The 20,297-nt window shown below is 42.1% G+C and overlaps 1 protein-coding gene across 2 annotated transcripts in view; it reads right to left on the bottom strand.

Moving 5' to 3' along the window:
* Positions 1-20,297, bottom strand: part of ADCY8 (adenylate cyclase 8) — a 171,613-nt gene that overhangs the window by 73,948 nt on the left and 77,368 nt on the right. For both annotated transcript variants that reach the window (XM_081070317.1, XM_081070318.1), the window contains exons 6-7: positions 15,448-15,606; positions 9,080-9,350 (exon numbers count right to left, since the gene is read on the bottom strand). In XM_081070317.1, the coding sequence (XP_080926443.1) occupies positions 9,080-9,350; positions 15,448-15,606 (430 nt within the window). The remainder of the gene's footprint in view (positions 1-9,079; positions 9,351-15,447; positions 15,607-20,297) is intronic.

Below are 20,297 nucleotides of genomic sequence, written 5' to 3'. Positions count from 1 at the left end.
GAATCTGGGATTCCTTACTCCACTATTATCCTCTGAGTTCCCCAGAAAGATACTCATCTCATTTGGAGAATGTGATTGAGCCTGAGTCATCACACACTTGGGCCATTTTTAATCAGAAAGAGTTGATAAACTTCGGCAGAACTGGCCAAAACAGAACTTGGCACATCCATCGAGATGTGGCCACTTTGAAGCCATATGACCAGAGGCAAGCTGCCAAATGAATTTTTAGCTTTCAAAATATCACATCCATAATAATACGTGGAACAGCTATGCGGACTTTAGCACTGACCTCACCTCAGAGTTAGTGTGGAAAGACAGAGAGGGGTGGGGAGCCTAGGGATGGAGGGAATATTCCTGCTCTAGACGTGACTTATAAGCTGGGGAGAGAGAAGCTGACACATTAATGGTTTGTTTACAGGGCCACCAGATGGGTGGGAATCAAAGTACTCAGAGCACTGAGCTGTGTGGTGCGAAATGCCCTCGACTGTGGCGGAGAGGTGACCACTATCCCACTGACCCAATGACAATCTGAATAATTTCAGGTCAAGAAATGAATAAACAAACATATATCAGGACCTACATTACTCAGTGTTCTTGTGAACATCAAAATGCAGATTTTTCAGAAATGTCAATGCCCTGGGGAAAACGAGTGTGTGTGTGTGTGTGTGTGTGTGTGTTCATAACAGATATTTGGAGAACATTTAAATGTAAGAATTACATAAACGTTTCTTTTTTTTAAGATTCTGAAGTAACTCTTTTAATTTAGTATTATGAAATAAATACAGTAAGTCCTCACTTCACATCCTTGATAGGTTTTTTTGATCTGTGGCGAAATGAGGTGTAATAAAGCCAATTCACCATAGGCTAATTGAAGAGTTAAGTTCCTATGGTAGCTCAACGATGTGATTCAAAGGCCTGCTGTATTATATAGTCAGTTGCTGATAAATTGCTCCTGTTTGGTGTTTCAAGTCTACAGGTCTGCCTGCTCCCAGACTCCCATTATACAATTTGCTAATTAAATTTAGTTATTGATGCTTTCCTTCATTTTGTTCCAATGGAGCTACAAATTATTGACCTTCAAGAATCTAGCCTCTCTTCCTTGTCACCAGTTATGAAGGACAAAATTGGGTGGGTGGGGCTGGAGAGAAGAAATTACCCAGGTTACAGTCAAATGGTTATGTCTTTGGGATTTGTGGCTTCTACTCCCTCTTCTCCTGACTTTTCTACCATGCACTTGTCTATTGGAATTGCCTCATTAATTTAGCCTTTCTGGGCCATTACTATCCCCAGGCTCTGCTTCCGAGTTTGTCATTTAAGGGCAGTTCTGTGCTTCAGTACTCCCAAGACATGGAATTCTGAATGGGTGCTGGCACCTATGACGTATACAAAGCCCTTATCATCGCACAGTGTGAAGAGATCCTTTAGGGGACTAAAGGTGACACGAAAGCCATAAGGTGGGAAGACACCACCGAATCTAGAGGTTCATAACCTAGAATTCACAACAGTAGTTTGGAGATCCTTGAGATGTGAGAAGACCTTTCAAAAGGTCCATCCATCCCTGAGGAATCACCACTGTAATTCCTTTTTGACCCTCGTTGAAGTAAAAATAAGTAAACACACACATAGCCAAGATGAGGGTGGTCAGGCCAACAAAAATGTCAAGTGTCCTTGCTCTGGGCTGGAATTAAAGCACCCGAGAGTGATATCATTCATTTCCTCGTGCAAATCAGCAGCCATGGTGGGTCAGGACACATGTGCCCAATCACTTTTTTAAAAATGGGCTCACTCACACCACACACAGTTTTGTTTGGAAAGAAAAACCCTCATACATATGAATTGCACCAGATCAAAACAATAAAAGGTATCCTTAGTGGAGAAAAGATGGAAAAATCCTCTTGAAGCTCAATGAAGAAATGTTACAATGAGAATCTGAGTCCAGTCATTGGCAAAATTGGCACCAAGATGAATAAAACAATTCAAGTTCTTTATATATATATATACGTATATACATATATATATATGTATATATATATATATGATATATATGATATATGATAAAAAAAGTCAGAAAAAAAAATCCAGGGTTGGCTCTTTCTCTTCCTACCTATCTTCACGTATTTAAAATATCACACATTTACCTTCACACACTCAAAATGCCATGCATTCATTGGTTCTAGTTCCTCAGGCCACTCTTTCACGACTGCCCAAACAGCTAGTCAGCCCCTGGGAAAGAAGAGTCAGTCCCATTGGTTAGTTTAGAAGTTTCTGTCAGGTCCTGGCCATCCGGTCACCACAGGCTGCAACTTTCACACCTGCCAACTGAAATGCACATTTCCAGATTTGCAACTCTACACGAGCCAAAGTGCAACTCAACTTTTATATCTTCCACTATAGTCTAACCCCTGGAACTGCAGAGGTAGGAAGGATGATTAGCCAAAGTTAATGGATCAAATTGCCTATCTAATCCACTCAATGCTCCCGGGAAGGCTTCAAATCCACTTGCCTTTCTGAAGAGAGTGACAAACCAGACCCCTCTAATGGCTCTCCCTGGCTGAACTCCAAGGCCATGTTCCAAGTCAGAGCTAACGACAGCCCTGAGGAGTGCGGAGGGGGGGGGGGCACTGCTGTCAGAAAAAGCTTCCTTACTGGAAGAGCGCAGATTTACCTCAGGGAAATGTCCAAAGCCCTCCATGTTCCCTACCCCAGGAGCTTGCACATGTCCCATCCAACCAACAGCAAAACTTAATCGGATGTTCAAATGGTTAAAAATAAATCACCTATGAGAAAAAATTGCCTGCGGCGTCCTGCATACTAAGGCTGAATATGGACAATTAGCTGTTTGGCAGCTCATTGCAGGAGCTATAACCTCTGAAAACATAACTTCTTTGTTAGATCAATGCCTGATACTGCAGGCGTCTTTAGGGGTAAGAATTTTAGGTCAGAGTTCTTCGTGGGGAAAGAGAAGACTGTGTTTTGGTCTTGAGCAGCAGAAACCAGGCTGAAACGGTGGCCCTGCTTTTCTCCTCACCCTTGGCCCTCTCCTGCTCGTCAGTAGGTCTCACCTTAACAGTCACTTTCTTGGGAAGGTCTTCCCCGAATACCTTCCACCAATTTCCACCCTCTTCTACACTCCCCTGCTATAATGACAGCAAGTTCACACTGGGCCGGTTGACCTGGTCGTAACACCACCGGACTGCGTTCCTTTGCAGCTCGACCTGCTCCTTTCTCTCTCTGTCCTCGGCACCCAGAACAGTGCCTGCAAATTGTGTTCACTAAGTAGTTGATAAATGAATGACTGCATAAATGAGACAAGGTATGAACATCTTGGAGGACTGACTCACCCAAGTCAAATGATAGAAGTAAAATGAGTTTGAATTTGAAGAGTTCTTTTCCTTGTGGGCATTTCTATGCACAAAAACAAGGGCCAGCCACTCAGTTTGCATTCCACAAAATATTTCTAAAGATCCCTGGTGAGCAAGTGACCCGTCTTCAGGAGATGAACACACACACACACACACACACACACACACACACACACGTAAGACTGACTGACCTGAAAACAAAGTCAAGGGTAGAAACCCAGCTTATATCTTCAGGCCGCAAAGAGGAGAAGGTGTGGACTGATGGGAAGTATATGATTTTGAGAGTCAGACAGAACTGGATTCTGATTCCAGCTCTGTTATTTACGGGGTACGTGTCCTTCAGGGAATTAATCCATCTCTACGAATCAGTTTTCTCATTTGGAAAACAGGCACATCGCACTTCCATTTTCAGGTTGGTATGAAAATTAAATCAAAAGAATGTGAGCAATGTTCCCAATATGGCCCCAAATTCTCCACTGTTAGTGACGCGTGGATATGCACCTACACTCACTGCAAAGAGTCACATTTGCTTTCTGGCTTGTTGTGTGGAATGCAGAAAATCCAACTACGTGTTCCATATTCACTGTGCACGTACTGACTTCATGATAACAGTGATGACCAAGGTCCGTCTTTTGTGCAGAAACAATATATACAACGGAAGTACCAAATGTGTACTTTTCTCAGGTGATTCTTCTAAAAGGCCTGCAGGAGTAATAGGAAAATGCCTGGATTCTGACGCCACGATACCCGTGAAAGCGCTGCGTGGACGATGGTGAGCCTTTCACAATATGTGAGAGGCACATCTGAGACTCTGAAAGGGGCTTTGCTTCTAAAAGAGCGGCTCACCTTCTTGGCATAACACTTGTCAGAAAAATCAAGTTAAAAGGATTAATATCCTCACACGACACATTTCACAGTGACACAAAGCTTCACCCTTTGGTAGCCTCTTGTAAATCATAAGTCTAAGGTGCAATTTGTCTTAAGTCCATTCTTGCCCCTTACAATCCCTTCTCCGCAAGGCAGCCAAAATGATCTCTTAAAAATCTAAATCAGATCATGTCACTCACCTGCTTAAAATCTTTCTATCACTTCCTTTAGAATCAAATCCCAAGTCAACCAGGCTTGCATGCTCAAGCTCTAGTCTCCTTTAACTTCATCTCCTACCCCTTTCTTCCCTGCTCAACTCTGCTCTAGCCACTTGGACCTTTTGGCTCTTTGTCTGACACACCAGACTTTTTCCTGCTGCAGGGCCTTTGCACTAGCTGTTTCCTCTGTACACGATGCTCTTCCCTGGGTTATTTGCATGCAGGGTCCCTTCAGCAGTCAAAGCAAATCTTCAGAGGCCTCTGAAGATCCCATGTGCAGTCATTCTCTCTGCTCCCTATACACGTATCTCTCTCTATTTCCTTCATAGCACTTATGGGTTGTGGTTAATTGTCTGCATTCTCCATGCCCTTAAAATGTAAGCTCCTAGAGGAGAGGGAACAAATCCGTGCTCTCATTATTGGACCCCTGGCAGCTAGAACACTGAATGCCCGTTAAATAATTTAATGAACAAGAGCTCGAGCCCACAACAGATTTTAGTTATGGTATATAACCAGAAGGGAAAAAATATGATCTTTAGTATAAGAGCCTTTTCTTAAGTCTTCATTTTCATCCCCAATGTTGTCTTTATTCGGAGAGATCCAATGACCGTGTTGATGACTCACCCAACAACCTAGCCTGGAAATTTCTGGACATCCTCTGCGAAATGTCCGATTTTTCACTTTCGCTCTACTTCAACTACCTACTTCTACTTTCGTAACCTTAAATGTCAGCAGTCCACCTCTGATCATACACTTCTTGCCATCTAGTTTTCTTACTTTCATTCCACTCCAAGCCTCAGAACATAGGAAGCCTCACTGGTAACTAAGCCAGGGTTCAGGGAGCCAGACGTCAAATCAGAGGTTAGAGCTCCTGCCACCTGGGGAATCAGGGGTGCAAAGCATGAGTGATGAGGGCTTCTCAGAGCAAACTGGACCCCAGAACCCAGACTAGGCTGAACTGGAGATTTTAACCCAAATGGACACAGCTATAGGGGCAGGGAAGAGGCATGACCTCCAAACCAAGGAAGACTCCTTCAGTGTAGACAAAGGACTGGAAGGCTCACATCAGGGACCAGAAATAGTTCTTAGTGCAATAACTGCTCCTCCAAACCTCTGACAGACTTCTGAGATGGGTAGTGGGGAGGAGGCAGGAGTTGGGGTTCTCCCGGGAAATCCAGAGCTCTCTTATCAACTGTGACAATCTGGCTTCTGACTTCACCACCTCATCAAATCCATCTCTTGCCAACGATGTTCTTCCATCCAACTCTAGTTGGTAGGTTTCAGTCTTTACCTTCCTGGACCTCTCGGCTACATTGGACATTGTTGATAACTCCTCCTTCTCAAAATGCTCTCCAGGCTTCCACGATACCACATTCCCTAATTCTCTTCACATCAGTTCACGTCCTCTTTGTCTCTGTCATGGGATTCTTACTCTCTTTCACCTCCCATCTGGGGTCCCCTCCAGGTCTTTCTCTCTTGTACCTTCTTATTGTTTTATTTTACATGTTCTCTACTGTGACCTCTTCCACTTGCATGGCTTCAACTAACACTCAGATTCTGAGGGCTGCCAGATTTACATCCTTTGTACAATTCTTTTACGTATGAGCTTTCAAAGTGTGTGTTCAGTAGCCTTCTGGGTATCTCTCCTAAGACCTTTCCCAGGCACCTCATGTCCCAGACTGAATTCTTAGTGTCTCCCGCTCAATCTCCTTCCATTCCAGCATTGCTGATTTCAGCGGGCAGTTCCACTACCCACTCTCTCACCCAAGCAAAAAACCTAGAAGTTAGACTTGATTGGTTCCTCTCCCTTACCACCCACATCCATCACTTCACTCATTCATTCATTTGTTCATTCATTCAACAAACTGTAATTAAGCCCTGCTATTTGCCAGGTGTTATTCTAAGTGTGGTCTAAACAGTGATAAGTCAAACAGATATACTTTCTATCTTCATGAAACATAAACTACTAGCTGACTTTACCTCTGAAGTGCTTCTTTCCTCTGTCCTGCCTTCTCTTTTATTACCAGTCGTAGATGCTCAATTAATCTTTATTGAATGAATGAATACATGAGAATGGAACTATCTGAACATCTGCTGTCTATATAGCACAGATTATGGCACAGCTTACTGATGTCATTAAAAATATTTCTAGGTCTCTTGAGCCTTGCTTTTGCTCGGGGCCCGCTCCAAACTCTTTGGAGTGTACTTTTTCTTCTAATAAACTGCTTTTTTTTTGTACTAATATATCTATATCTATCTATCTATCATCTATCTATCTATCTATCTATCTATCTATCTATCTATCTATCTATCTATCATCTATCTATATTTCTAAGCACCCATTATGAATAAATAGAAGCCAAAACATTTGGCCAATTTAGCTGGAAAATCCCCAGTGAAGCATTAGTATGTACGAAGTGTGACATGCAAACACTCAGGTGGTCTGGGCTTTCCGTGGAACTGACTGGGAGTGTTGGCAGAACTCAGTCTCAGCCAGACCAGTGCTGATCTCTTCCAGGCACACATTATGTCTCAGAATTGCACATATGGCTTCTTGACTTCGAGAATTAAACATCAGTGCAAACTCTGAGAGCTTGTGATCATTTTAATTGACTTAATCATTTCCTAAATGTTATTACCGCCACTGATTGGCGAATATCAGTACACATTCACTGAGTCTTAAGTCTGACAACATCAACATGAATTGAGATTATTCATGCTGGAGATGGCACAGATGGGGTGTACCCAGGCAAAACTCAGGCCTCATAAAAAATATATGATATGGTTAAACACCAAGAAAAATAATCTTTGACTAATAATGACATCTTTTACAATAACTATCGGATGACATCTGCTAATATCTTCAGGAAATCAGCAAATAAATATTTCAGCTATTCCTATACAATTTTATCAGACCAATCCATCGTGGAATAAAACCAAGCATCTCCACCTCTCTCTTCTTGGTTCCCAATTATTAGTACAAAGGTTAGATACAACTGAGATTAGATCAGTTAGGAATTATCCCATTTTCCACAATCGACTTAAGTGGAAAGTTTTGCAAATGGAAAGACCAAAAATAAAAAGACAAAAAAACGAGAGAGAATTTTACAGAGTTACAGAGGTATTCAGGGTGAGGCACGCGTCTCCTCTCTAAATAAGCAGCATCCAGGCTCAAGCTAAAAATAGGCAAAGGAAGCAGAGAGGGTACGGTCAGCTGGGCACGCACCCACTCCAGGAAGTATACATAAGTGTGTTGTTTTATATAATAGCCAATTGTACTATGCACACCAACTCAGGGACGGAAAGAAGTAGGCACTGAAATCAGCACTGGCCTGTGTGGGCATGGTAATTTTGGGGAAAATTAAACACTCACAAAAGAACAGTAAGGACCTAAGGCATGCAGGCGGGGTTCGACCTGCATCTTTCCCAGTGGAACCTGGGCCATGCACTGCTCCGTAGCTCCTTCACACGGAACTGGAAGGACACTGAGGTTAAGCTGGCCTCAGCGTGTCCTGTCCATCTCTCAGCTGCAGAAGACTTTCAGCAATGCAATCTTTTCCATTCTGACCGTCTTTAAGCGGTTAAAAACAGGCTGTTCTCATCTACAAGTGACCGAGTTCAGGTCCATGCATTGAAACAAGGAACCCACACCGGTCTTCACAAAGCGCCTGGCACTCGTGGTTTGGTTGATTTACTTCGTACTGCTCTCAGCTTTTGCTGGGCTCAAGAGCATATCAGAAACGGTTTGCAAGTCGTATAGATTGGCTTTTAAACATTATTCCTTTATGAAAGTACGGTGGAGTTACACCATTTACCTTACAATGAATTCAACTATATGTGCTTGACCTCAATGATGGAAGGGAAAACCCATATTAGAGCAGGTGATTGTGCCTATGTTCTGATACTAAGAGCACCTCTGAGTGCTCTTGGATCAGCCTCGGTTCTCCGGGGCCTCTCTGAGTCTGAGCATCTCATTGGATTTAGTGAGATCCCAGTATTTGAAGAAATAATTGTTAAAATAATTTGGCTCTTGATGGTGTATCCCGATGTATTGACCTTGCCGCCCTATTCCTCATTGAAGAGGCAAATCTGCACTAAACAGTAATAGGATTATGTGCACAGCTTTGAAATGGCATATTACCCCGGAACGCTTGGGCCCCGCCCTGGGCACCCCTTCGCGTTGCTTTTATATTCCCACATTAACAGTGCCCTCCTGATTTTAAATTTCAGAGGTAAACTCAGAAGTCGTAGTCTGCAGCAACCTAAAACAAAAAAAATGGCATTCTCATGGACTTGATGAATACATGAGAATATACTTTTATTCTTGCTGGTTTAATAACATCTGGTTTATCTTTTCCAACATGAGTATTTTTTGTGTGTGTAAAATTATAATTCAGCTTCACATGCCATTTATTTTTAGCTCGGTCGAAAAATAATTAAAAGGAAAGGGTGTTGGGAACACTCGGTATATTTGGCATTTCTTGACGTTGCCTACAAAGGTTACTGCTGTCCTGCGGAGATATGTTTGATCATTGGCCATTATGTTGCTCAGCAGAGAAAAGGTTAAAGGCAAATGAGGCGTCTGGGTTGAGCATGCATTTGGCTAACCGGAAGAAGGAAGCTAGGACTTACGTTCTGTTTCCCCACTATGTTATCGAAGGGCAATTCGGGGCTCCAGGATCCTTCTGTGAATGTCACCCCACTGTTTCTCCTGTCTGAGGAGCTCACGGACTCCTTGACAATGTCTTCAGGCAGGGACAGCAGACTCTCCTCAGGTTGCTTAATTAGATAGGTCTCTATATTATGCTTCCTCAGGAATTCATTCCTCTCTTTCCCGTGACCCTCTTCCACATTATAGTCGCCATTGAGGCAGTCCAGCGTGGCTTTGGAAATATGAATCCTCCTGTGTGCACAAAGCATAGGTAGTTATACATTCCCAACATGGCCGGCAATGGCCATCGCTGTTTTACTTTATTGTCCTGTGCAAAGCCAACATGAGGGCTGCACATGGGCACTGTGAGGACATAGCCTCAAGGACAATATCTGTGCCCCTGAAAAGGCAGAAAGAATCAAGGAAAGCAGAAATACAAGCATAAATCAATGAGCAGGCTATAGCTGACTTCTCCCCAAGGCACGCCACCCTCTGATGGAATACAGCCCCATTTCAGCACTTCTTTTTGCTTTTCTTATGACTGTCAGATCCCACCAACCTTTAGGAATCAGTGTTTTTTCTTTTTTTTCCAATGCTGTTGATTAGTTAGAAAAACAAGTTCTGTAAGGGTTTCTGAAGCCAATCGTCCAAAATCGTCCAAAATCATGCAACACTGAAGTTTAGTGTCTTGGAACTTTTACTGTCATTCCTTTCATATATTTGCCTTGTTTCTCCAACTTGTCTAAAATCTTCTCCAAACCAAAGGCAGGTCTTATAAGTCCACAGAGCTAGAGAGATGGAGGGTTTTTTGGGAAAACCACTGTCAGATGCAATTTGCCCTGAAACGTGTAGGTGGTGAGGAGCAGAGAACAAAGCTGTGGACACGTGCAGCCTGGCAGCTGCCTATGCTCACAAGGTAAGTGACTCATTCCTGCTGTCATCAGCCACGAGTCAAGTTTCTTTTTTGGAAAAACAACAGATGACATCGAAGGCCTTACAGATCAGACTGGAATCGTGGCGATCTCACATGGTAAACCATTCTGGGAAGAGTTTGTGCTCCTAACGGTCTACCTCAGTCACATGACTTCTTGTGATGTATGTGGTCTGAGCAGACATGCCTGGTGGTTATAAGCATGGGCTCTGACCACACTGCTGGTATGCCAACCCTAGTTCTGCCACTTGTTAGCTGAGAAATCTTGAGCAAGCTCCTTAACCTTTCTATGAGTCCATTTTCTCATCGATAAAACACGGGAAAAGCAAGAGTACCCATTTCTTAGGGTCACTGTGGCATTATAAGAGTTGAATTGCATGAGGTAGTCAAAAATAGTGCATGGCACACTGCATGTATTATAAAAGCAAGTGCTTAAATTATTAGGAGCATTCCAAAAAATGACACGGCAAGCATATCACTGCTGTTTCTTCCATGCCTCCTCAAGGTTCCTAGGAGACAGGCTAAGTTCTGAGCAAGGTCTCTAAGGCCTCCACTTTCTGCGCCCCGTCTTGGAAGTTCATTTTCTGACATTCCTCTACTACAGTACTCTCTCGTCTCTCCAGCTCATTATGTCATTGGTATTTCTTCAAATTCAAGGTGTTACTTTATGCCTACTAAACTCAGAACAAGACATTTCCTCTGCCTAGAATGCTCTCCCCATGTTGTCTACGTGACAATTTCCTACTCCCTGATTCAGCTCTGAAGTCATTTCCTTAGTACTTCTTTGAACGAATGAATGAACGAACGAACGAACGAATATTTTGCGTGACTTTGTAATCTGAGAAACAATATACCCAAGGAAACACTGAATGTCTTTACAGTGGCATTTCCAAATGCATTGTGCTTTTAGTACTCTCTCTACTTGCCCTTCTTACCCATTTTGCTAAATTCCTGCTTGTAGACATAATAATTCACTGCAAAGGACATGTAAAAAAAAAAACCAAAACAAAACAAAAAACTACAAATAATGCATTTCTGATCATTTAAGGCACATTCTCCACATTTGCCAAATTACTATGCTTATATATAGTCACTGATATCAAGGTGAGATATTAGAAATAAAAGCACGTGAAACATAAACCTCTTCCTCGAGAAATGTGCTGAATCAGCACAAAATATCCTCATGATGAATTTTGTTAACACATCGGAAATCAGCAGTGTTGACTTAGGAAAACAGAAAAGTCATTTGCCCTTCCATTAAATGGATATCCAGTCTTCTATCGCTAATCAAGTTCAGAGCTAGGTGCTAGGAAGTTGTCTTTTTCTCTCAGGCCAAGTGAAACTTCTGGAAGGGTTTCGTAAAGTCTGATGGCTGATTTTCTTTTAAAACATTTAAGTTACATATCAACCCCATTTGGTATTTTCTCTGGCTTCTACATTTTATTATGCTGCCTCAGTGCGCATGGGGACTAATATTTGCATATACTAAACAAATATTATGTTTCCCACAGTGAAAGATATCCCCGCCTTCACTTGTTATTGATTCTTCTGCTGAAGTTCTCATCAATTTAAGTTTAAATATTTTAATAGGAACTGGGGTTTAGATGTTCCTTTCTGTCTTTACTACTATGTCAAGCTTTGCAGTAAGGAATTGGCAGATGAAACTCTGATGATTACATTTCCATCTGCAGGAAATGAGTCCGGCAGTATTCTTGTTTACTGAATGTCAGGTAAACCTGACATTTCCTGATAATTTTAAATGCCAGGATAAAATGATATATAATAATAATAGTGATGATACTAAAAAAGATCTAATAATTTAGTAACACTATTTTGCATAAATGTTATCTTGGAGCCAAAGGTATTACTGTATGACTGGCTCCACGAATCATCACATGTAATTTCTATTTTTCCAACAACTCTAGGTGACAGGCATTCCCTCCCGTCCCTTCCCGTCCCCATTTTACAGAGTGTGACACTCCCTTGGAGACAACAATTAAATAAATGGCCCAAAGTTGTGTCCGTGGTCGGTGGCAGTGCTGGGTTGAGACAAGGAGTTAAGTTCCAACGTCCTTCTAAGATCTTATATCTGTATCATATGGTAAATACTGCAAACACAATTCATATGGAGAGGACCAAAAAAAAACCCATATACACATTTTAAGAAAAGAAAAAAACTATTCAAATTATAGTACTCAATATAAATCAATAACAAAAGTTGCATACAAGTCATGTCTGACTTCTGCAATGACAAGAGGTGCTCAAAGTGATTCCCATCAGCGTCCAGACACTTCTGATGACGGCGCACTACTGCTTGAGCAGCATTGACCAAAGTATCCACTTGTCTACATGTTTCTGGCACCCCCGGTATTTGCTGAGCACAGGCCGAAGGACTTTATATGCATCATCTCACTGAACGAAAGCTCCAGGACGCTGGTCCTCAGTGTGGTACCAAGGCCAACAGCGTTAGCATCACTTGGGCACTTGTGAGAAAGATGTAATCTCTGTCCCCCTCTAGACATAATGGTCAGAACCCCTGAGGCTGGGGCCCAGCCACCTCTGGTTTAACAACCCCCAGCTGATTCAGACGCTGAGGCTGAGGATCGCTGCTCTAGGGATCCAAGGCTCAGGGCGGTTCAGGAATTTGTTTGAGCCTGTATGGCTGGTGTCTGCGCAGAGAAAGGATTGTAATCCAATTCTCCATGACTCCACTCTCAACCACTGTGCCATGGACTTGTCTGACTCCCTCCCTCCCTTCCTTCCTTCCCTTTTTCCATGTGCTGTGCATTGTGCTGAGCTCTGGGGACACAGTGAGGGCCTGGAAATTCATAAGAAAAGGTCAACCCTGAGCAAACTGAACTGATAAATTAACAATGGGAGACAGCAGTGAGGCACTTAATAGCGCTGTTTATGTGACATATTTAACTTCTTTGAGCCTCAGTTTCCTCATTAAAACAAGGAAGGTAACATTTACTCTGTGAGGTGCTGTAAGATCAAGCGATGGGACACATTAATGATATTTAACAGACTGCATAGTATATAGTAGGTACTTATTACATGTTTAGAATTGGGGGCTAACTCTCTCGTTGGAAGGAAAAGTACGCTGAGTTCATTTGTTATATGTATTGATCGCTAGGAAGGAAAAATAACCAGACATCTAAAAAGCAAAAGAATATAAACCCAAACAATCTCAGACCATGGAGGGTTCGGACTTGGTATGACTGTATTACTGCATGTTGGCCCATCCCACGCCTAAGCCGACTGGATATTGTACAGAAGACTAAGAACTTTCTAAACACTATCTCATTTGAAACCAACTTGTTACGGTTCGTAATGCTTTTAGCCCAATTTTAAAGTAAAGAAACTGGGCAGGGAGATTTAGAAACATGCCTTCTCATAACTGGTAAGCAGTAAATCCCCCCCGCTCAAACACACACTATAAGATTTCAGTTGGGTCACTTTTGTGTTTCCTCGTGTGATCAAGAACATTAGCTAATCTGGCTTTCAGATATACACCCTCCATGCCCCTCCACGCTCTGTGCTATGGTTTGAGGACACGCGTAATTCTCCATTCAGCGACACTTTTAAGACAGAGGCTTGGGTCCATAGATAAATTCGCAATCTGGTCTGCTTGAATGCAGCAGGCAGTTACTTGTAGAATTTAAGAATGTAAGAAGCCCCGCCGTGACACGTCACACTTACCTTAGTTCTAAATCGTCATGGCAAACAGTGGTGACAGCCTGATGACAGTGAAGGGTCCCTTATAAGGATGGTGACTGACATGGAGATATTAGCATACAGTTGACAAAATGCTCCCTACTCATTGCCCTAGATCATTTTCAGAAGAAATCTGTGCGGGGAATTACGCCCATCTGGCAGATGCGAACACAAGCTCTCATGGAAAAGGGACAGAAAACCACAAGGAATCGTATCATACGTATTATCATCTCTCTTTCTGTAGTGAGGAAAGTGGGGCTCAGAGAAGTTAAGTACTGGCCTGAGATCACACAGAGAGGGCCATGAAAGCCAAGTTCCTGCTAAAATCACATGCCAGGTTCTGTACCTGTTTTACATGACTTGCTGAAGATCACAGAGCTTAGTGTGGAGCAGAGTGGAAATCCTACTTTCTCTGATTCCACCTCCTGTGGGTTATTACCAATGATAGCAGGTTACCTATATTACATATAATTAGCAAGGGATACCGGAGTCCCTTGCTATACCGGAGAAATGGAACTTCAAAGGCAGGGCTGGGGGAGGGAGGGAAGGCATGTATATAAATGTTCTATCTTACCTTTGTGTCTGTCTTTTATCATCTCTCAGAGGGGGAGGCTGTGGCAAATCAGTATAACTCCCTGGTTCACATATACCTAAGATCTTATTAGGCCCAATCTGTGTAAACAGAATCTTAACAGTATTTTTCAGTGTTCAATGAGCCTTTCCATCTAATGCCTTTGGGAATTCTGTACCCACCGATCTTGCAAGCCGCATGTAGAGAGCTGAGTTTTCAAGGTGTTAGGTCAGTAGGTCTTAATATTGGCTGCCCAGGAGAATTGTTTTGAGAACTTAAAATAGATTCTGCTTTAAATGAATTGGCATGAGACAACAGTATTTCTAAAATGCTCCTCTGTTGATTTTAATGTGAAGTCAAGTCTAAGAACCAGTGCTATGCAGGTTTGGGTCCTGAAACCTGAGTGTCATCCCACCATCTCCGTTGCCTATGGTGAATTTCACTAGACTTCTGGAGTCAATATTTGTATGACGTTTTCTTGTTCTGTCTCCTCCCAAATAATTGCTTCTTAGATCTATACCCCGAATTCTACACACAGAAAACCCATTCTCACAAAGAGAGCAAATGACAAGGGTTAAGAAAGAGAGGGCTTGGGGTGGTAGGATGGCTCAGTTGGTTAGAGCACGAGCTCTGAACAACAGGGTTGTTGGTTCGATTCCCATATGGGCCAGTGAGCTGCGCCCTCCACAATTAGAATGAAGACAACGAGCTGCCACTGAGCTTCTGGAGGGATGGCCAGATGGCTCAGTTGGTTAGAGCACTACCGTGTTTCCCCGAAAATAAGCCCTAGCATGATTTTTCAGGATGACATCCCCTAATGCGTCTTTTGGAGCAAACATTAACATAAGACCTGGTCTTATTTTCGGGGAAGCATGGTAGCTTTCAACCACAAGGTTGCCGGTTCAATTCCTGCATGGGATGGTGGGCTGCGTTCACTGCAACTAATCATTGAAAAAATGGCGACTGGACTTGGAGCTGAGCTGCGCCCTCCACAACTAGATTTAGGGACAGCGACTTGGAGCTGATGGGCCCTGGAGAAACACACTGTTCCCCAATATTCCCCAATAAAAAAAAAAGAACTTTGAAACAAAAAAAAAAAGAAAGAAAGAGAGGGCTTAACTCTGGCTTACCCAGGGATTCCTCCAGATTCAAGTTTGTTCGCAATGTCCACATCCCAAGACCAGACATCAAACTGCCACTTCCGAAGGCCCAACACACCGCACAGCACTGAGCCTGAGTGGATTCCAATTCGCATGTCAACGTCATGTTTCGTCCTTGACCGCACGTACCTGTTGATGTAGGTGAACGGAGAGACACACGCATAAGGCCAGAGTGGGTACCCTTGGCCTTGGTGGCAGCCCCAGTTTTGCCTACTCCATAAGTTCAGCTCCTGCCTAATTATATGCCACCTCTTACGTGAAGCCTTCTTGGATATCCTGATAACTGGAAGGATTCTCTTTCTCCTCCAAACTCCCCTAGCCTTTTATCTGAACTTTGAGAGGCCCTTATCACCCTTCTCTCCACACCTGCTCATCCTATATAACTTGTCTCAACGAATAGCACCAACATCTTTCTCTACCCACTACTACCCAAATCTGGGATGTATTACAGATTCTTCACTTTATCACACATTTCATTTCCAACCCAAGTATTTAATTTTTACTCTGTTTCCTTTTCTCCATTCCTCTCTCCAGCACTCTATTCAGGCCACCCTCATGCTTCAGTCTGGTGTCCCCACTTCGCCTTCTAGCCCATCTTCTACACAATTACCACAAACACAATGTGACCTTTTCACTCTATCATTCCTTGTTTCAAACTCTTTCCTGGCCTACTCCTTAAAGCAGTGGTCTCTGGGGCAGAGCGCTTACATCTCAGGGCTGAGCCGGGTCATCTGCTGGGAGGCAGGAAGACAATGTTACATCTTCCGTTCATAGCTTTTGTTTTATATCTTGAAAAAGCTTTACCAACATTTGATATATGGGTTGACCTTAGTTTCTCCAGGGTCCGTGTAGGACCGTCCTCTGACTGTAAGCATGGAGGAGGCGTCTTAAGAAGTGAGGAGAATTTCTACTATTGAGGGCTTCCTCTAGGCAAACACATCCCTTTTTTATTTTCAGGGTATTTCAAACAATTTTAGTTCATGAGTTAAATGACCTCATTTATGTAGAAAGAAATTCAACTGGTAGAATATAATACTTTGAAATATAATTAGAAAAATCTTCGTTGCCACACAGAAATTCAATGGTTATTGTATTTCAAAATACTTAAAAGAGTTGTCAAAATTAAAGATGATTTATCCATTTTTCTTTGACAAAAAAGCAAGCGTTTCAAATTTGCTGCCTTTTCTGTGATAACAGGTTGCCATTAATATACTCTCTAGCAAATATTTGGAAAAAAACCAAACTTGCTTACTTTGTTTATCCAAACTAAAGATAACAATCTTAAGAAGTGGGAAAGTAACGGCTTTTCATAAAAAAACATTTATGCTCTGAAGAGAGAATTTTGAAAATGTTTTCATCTTTTGGGGAACTATGTTGTCAAACGTGAGTTATGTCATCTATCAAAATTCCCAGAGCTGCACATTTACTACTATGTCTTCAGATCTTCCAAATGAAGAGTTTGAACCCATTTGTTAAAAACACAAACATTCTATTGTCCTCTAATGAGCTTGCAAGAATAACTCACAGACATCAAAGAAGAAGAAAATTTATGATGACTTAAACAGAAGTTTGACATAAATGACTGAGAAATCACAGTCAAGGGTGCAAATGCTACCCCAGAATCTGCCTGTGTTTCTAAGATATATATTTTGCTCTGATGGCCATTAGATCCAGGTATAGAAATAAGCTGAATTTGGAACTGAACCTTTGTATTATTGTAATGCAAACTATTAAGATTTTTAAAAAAAGAATCAATTATATTCAAACCACTGCTTTCACTAAAAAACAGTGAGAGCAGAAAAATTTTTATGTTATAATTAAAAATATTTATAAGTATTATTTATTTCATCACTGTCTTTTAAAATCCATATTGCACATGTGTCTTACACGTTTTAAAATGTGTGAATGTAACAGGATAGATTATAAATGCAGTTGATAAATTATTCTAATAATTATTATTTATTATTGTAATCACTTTTGATAAAGCTGGAGGATCAAAATATTCAGAAACCACTGGCTCATAAGATAAAATGGAAAATTGCTGGTCTGGAACACAAAATCCTGCAATTAGTAGTATCATTTCTCATGCACACATTAGACTCCAGCCACACAAAGTATAAGTCGTTGCCGGAACTCCGTGTTCTTCTCCAGCCACTGGGCCCATGATATTCCCTCAGCCTGGAATGTCCATTCCCTCATTTAACGGAAGCCTGGATTATGTGCCTTTCCCAGTATTCCTATTGCATCCCATAGGAACAATAATTGGGGTACTGTATTGTAATCGTCTGTCTCCCCTACTGGACTCTAAACTAAATGAGGGTAGAGACTTTGCATGACTCATTGTCATGTACCTTTCTTAACACTGTACTGTATCTGGAACTTGGCCAACACTCAATAAATATTCACTGAATGGAAGAATAGATGAATGAATGGATGGGTGCCCATCCATTTCACATCATTCATGTTGCCACATTACCTAAGCTCTTTGATAAAGAGTCTAATCTCCTTGAAGGCAACGTTTCTTTCTGAGCAATCCTTGTATCTCTTACAGCCTGGGGCATTGTGCCTTGTGTATAGCTACGTTTGAAAACATGACTCGGCTTCTATTGAAAGAATAAATGAAGGAATGATTCCACATACAAAACTAAGTCTTTGTATTTCTCTGTTCCTAAGAAGCAGCGAGATCATACAAAGTTATTTAAACAAGAAAGCAAAGTTGAAGTGAGAATATAGAGATATTGAAATAAATGAGATTTAGGAAGGAAGCAATAGACATTAGAAAGAATGCTTATCTATGACCCTGAACGCATCTGATCTTGGAAGTTAAGCAGGGTCAGGCCTGGTTAGTACTTCGATGAGAGAAAGAATGATTGTAGCTAAAAGGTGCCACCATCTTGTCCCTGGGGACGATTTTAGTTTCCTGGTCATTGTTTTTAACTTTAAATTAAAAACTACATAGCACGTTTAATCCACTGATGATGAAAAGAGTAGAGGTCATTTGAAAAAAATTTAACGAGGCAAGAGGAGAAAAGCACCCAGCACTTGAGGGGAGCATTTCAGTTTCTGATGCATGTTCCCATTAAGCTTCTGGGAGGCAGGTCACAGGCGGTTGTCACCTGTGTTCTCCACCAACTGTACCTTGTGCTACAATATCCACGAACATGGTAGAAACACCATTTCCTATACATTTCACATTGTTTTGGGCCAATAAAATGTGAACAAAAGTGATATGGGTCACTTCTGAACTGAAGCTTTAAAAATCTGATCCACCATCCTCCTTCTTTGTTTTCTTCCTTCTGTGTCCACCATCAGTCAAGGATGCTTGGTGATGGAGCCTTCTGAACCTGGGCTCTTGAATAAGGTGATGTATGGTGGTACTCTGCTACTCCCCCAACTCTCCCATAATGGACAGGAAATGAGAGTAAAAAAGAAATCTTTGCTGTGGTAAACCCCTGAGATTTGGGGGGGGGGATGTTTGTTACTTCAGCACAACCAGGACCATCTGACTGATACAGTCACTAGTCCCAATCTACACTCTTTTCGTAACATGTGAGCCATGATAGTGTAGGGGTTAATCTGGACTCTCATGCGTCACTACCTGAGTTTTACACCTTTCTCTACCCCTTACTAGCTGCACGACCTCAGGTAACTTACTTAACTCCTATCTATAAAATGGGAATAACGAGAGCATCGTCAGGATTAGGTGAATAAACACATGTGGAGAGTTGAGAATAGCGTCTGGAATATACTAAGTACTGCTTGCTTGCTTATCATGTATGAGGGAACTGCAGCCCAAGGAAGTAAAAGGACTTTGTTGTGGCCACATAGCTAATAAACAGGATTCTAGGACTAACCTAGCACGGTTGTGCTTATAAACCTCATGCTCTTTGCAACAGGGGTACTGTATGTGGCAAAAAGCTTGCTATGCCCTTGAGTTCCACAGTCGTAAAATAAAGCTCTAGCTGACTGCTTCACTCTCTGAGCCTCCGTGAGCCCCCAAGGAGCTAACGGATGTTAAAGGGCTTTGCCAACTAATTGTGAGGGATGTGGACACAGCACACCATGCTAATACCATTAGGTAATTACCATTACACGGGGAACGTGCTGGAACATCTTAATGAAAACACGATTCGATTTTTTACTTCTTCTACAAAACAAAAATCATCAGAAGAAAACAACATTTCTTTATAGTACCTTTTTTCTTTCTTTTTTTTTTTTTTGTTATGTCTGGGATTTGCCTTAAATTAAAGATAGGAATAAAACTATGTAATGAACACTTTACGGACACTGACCCTATCTGGAGAGCCTACCTGGTGGTTACATGGAAACACAAACACACACCACATGTTTCAGGATCAGTTCTTGAGGGGAGAACCTTGGGGCATTGTTGAGGCAAAAATGGAGAGAATTCTGTTGGGTTACAAGTCACGTTTAGTTCTTCCAAAACAAAACCCAGGGATGCTTGCTGTGCCTTATCAGCCACAAAGAAAGAGAAGATAGATATAGACCCTCTGCCTTATCTGCACTTTCTCTTTCTTCCCCAAACTCTGAGCTTCTGGAGAGCAGGGGAACTACCTTTCATTGCCACATGCCCAGCACTGAGCACAGCACTTAGCACAGAGGTGTAATCAGCGCTCACAGTACTTACTGAATTAATGGACAAAGCTGAAAGGCTTTCTTGCTTTGCAGACCCATGTTGTCCCAAGTTACTTCCCAGAGTCCCAGGGGAACAACAGAGGTGCCTCTGGACCTGCTACTTGGGGACGGAGTGACCCTCCACATCTTCCTGCTCAAACAAAGCACCTTTGCTCTCCTCTGTT

Source organism: Rhinolophus hipposideros (genome assembly GCF_964194185.1).
Source record: "Rhinolophus hipposideros genome assembly, chromosome: 13".
NCBI lineage: Eukaryota > Metazoa > Chordata > Mammalia > Chiroptera > Rhinolophidae > Rhinolophus > Rhinolophus hipposideros.
This window is presented reverse-complemented; position numbering and strand designations above follow the sequence as displayed.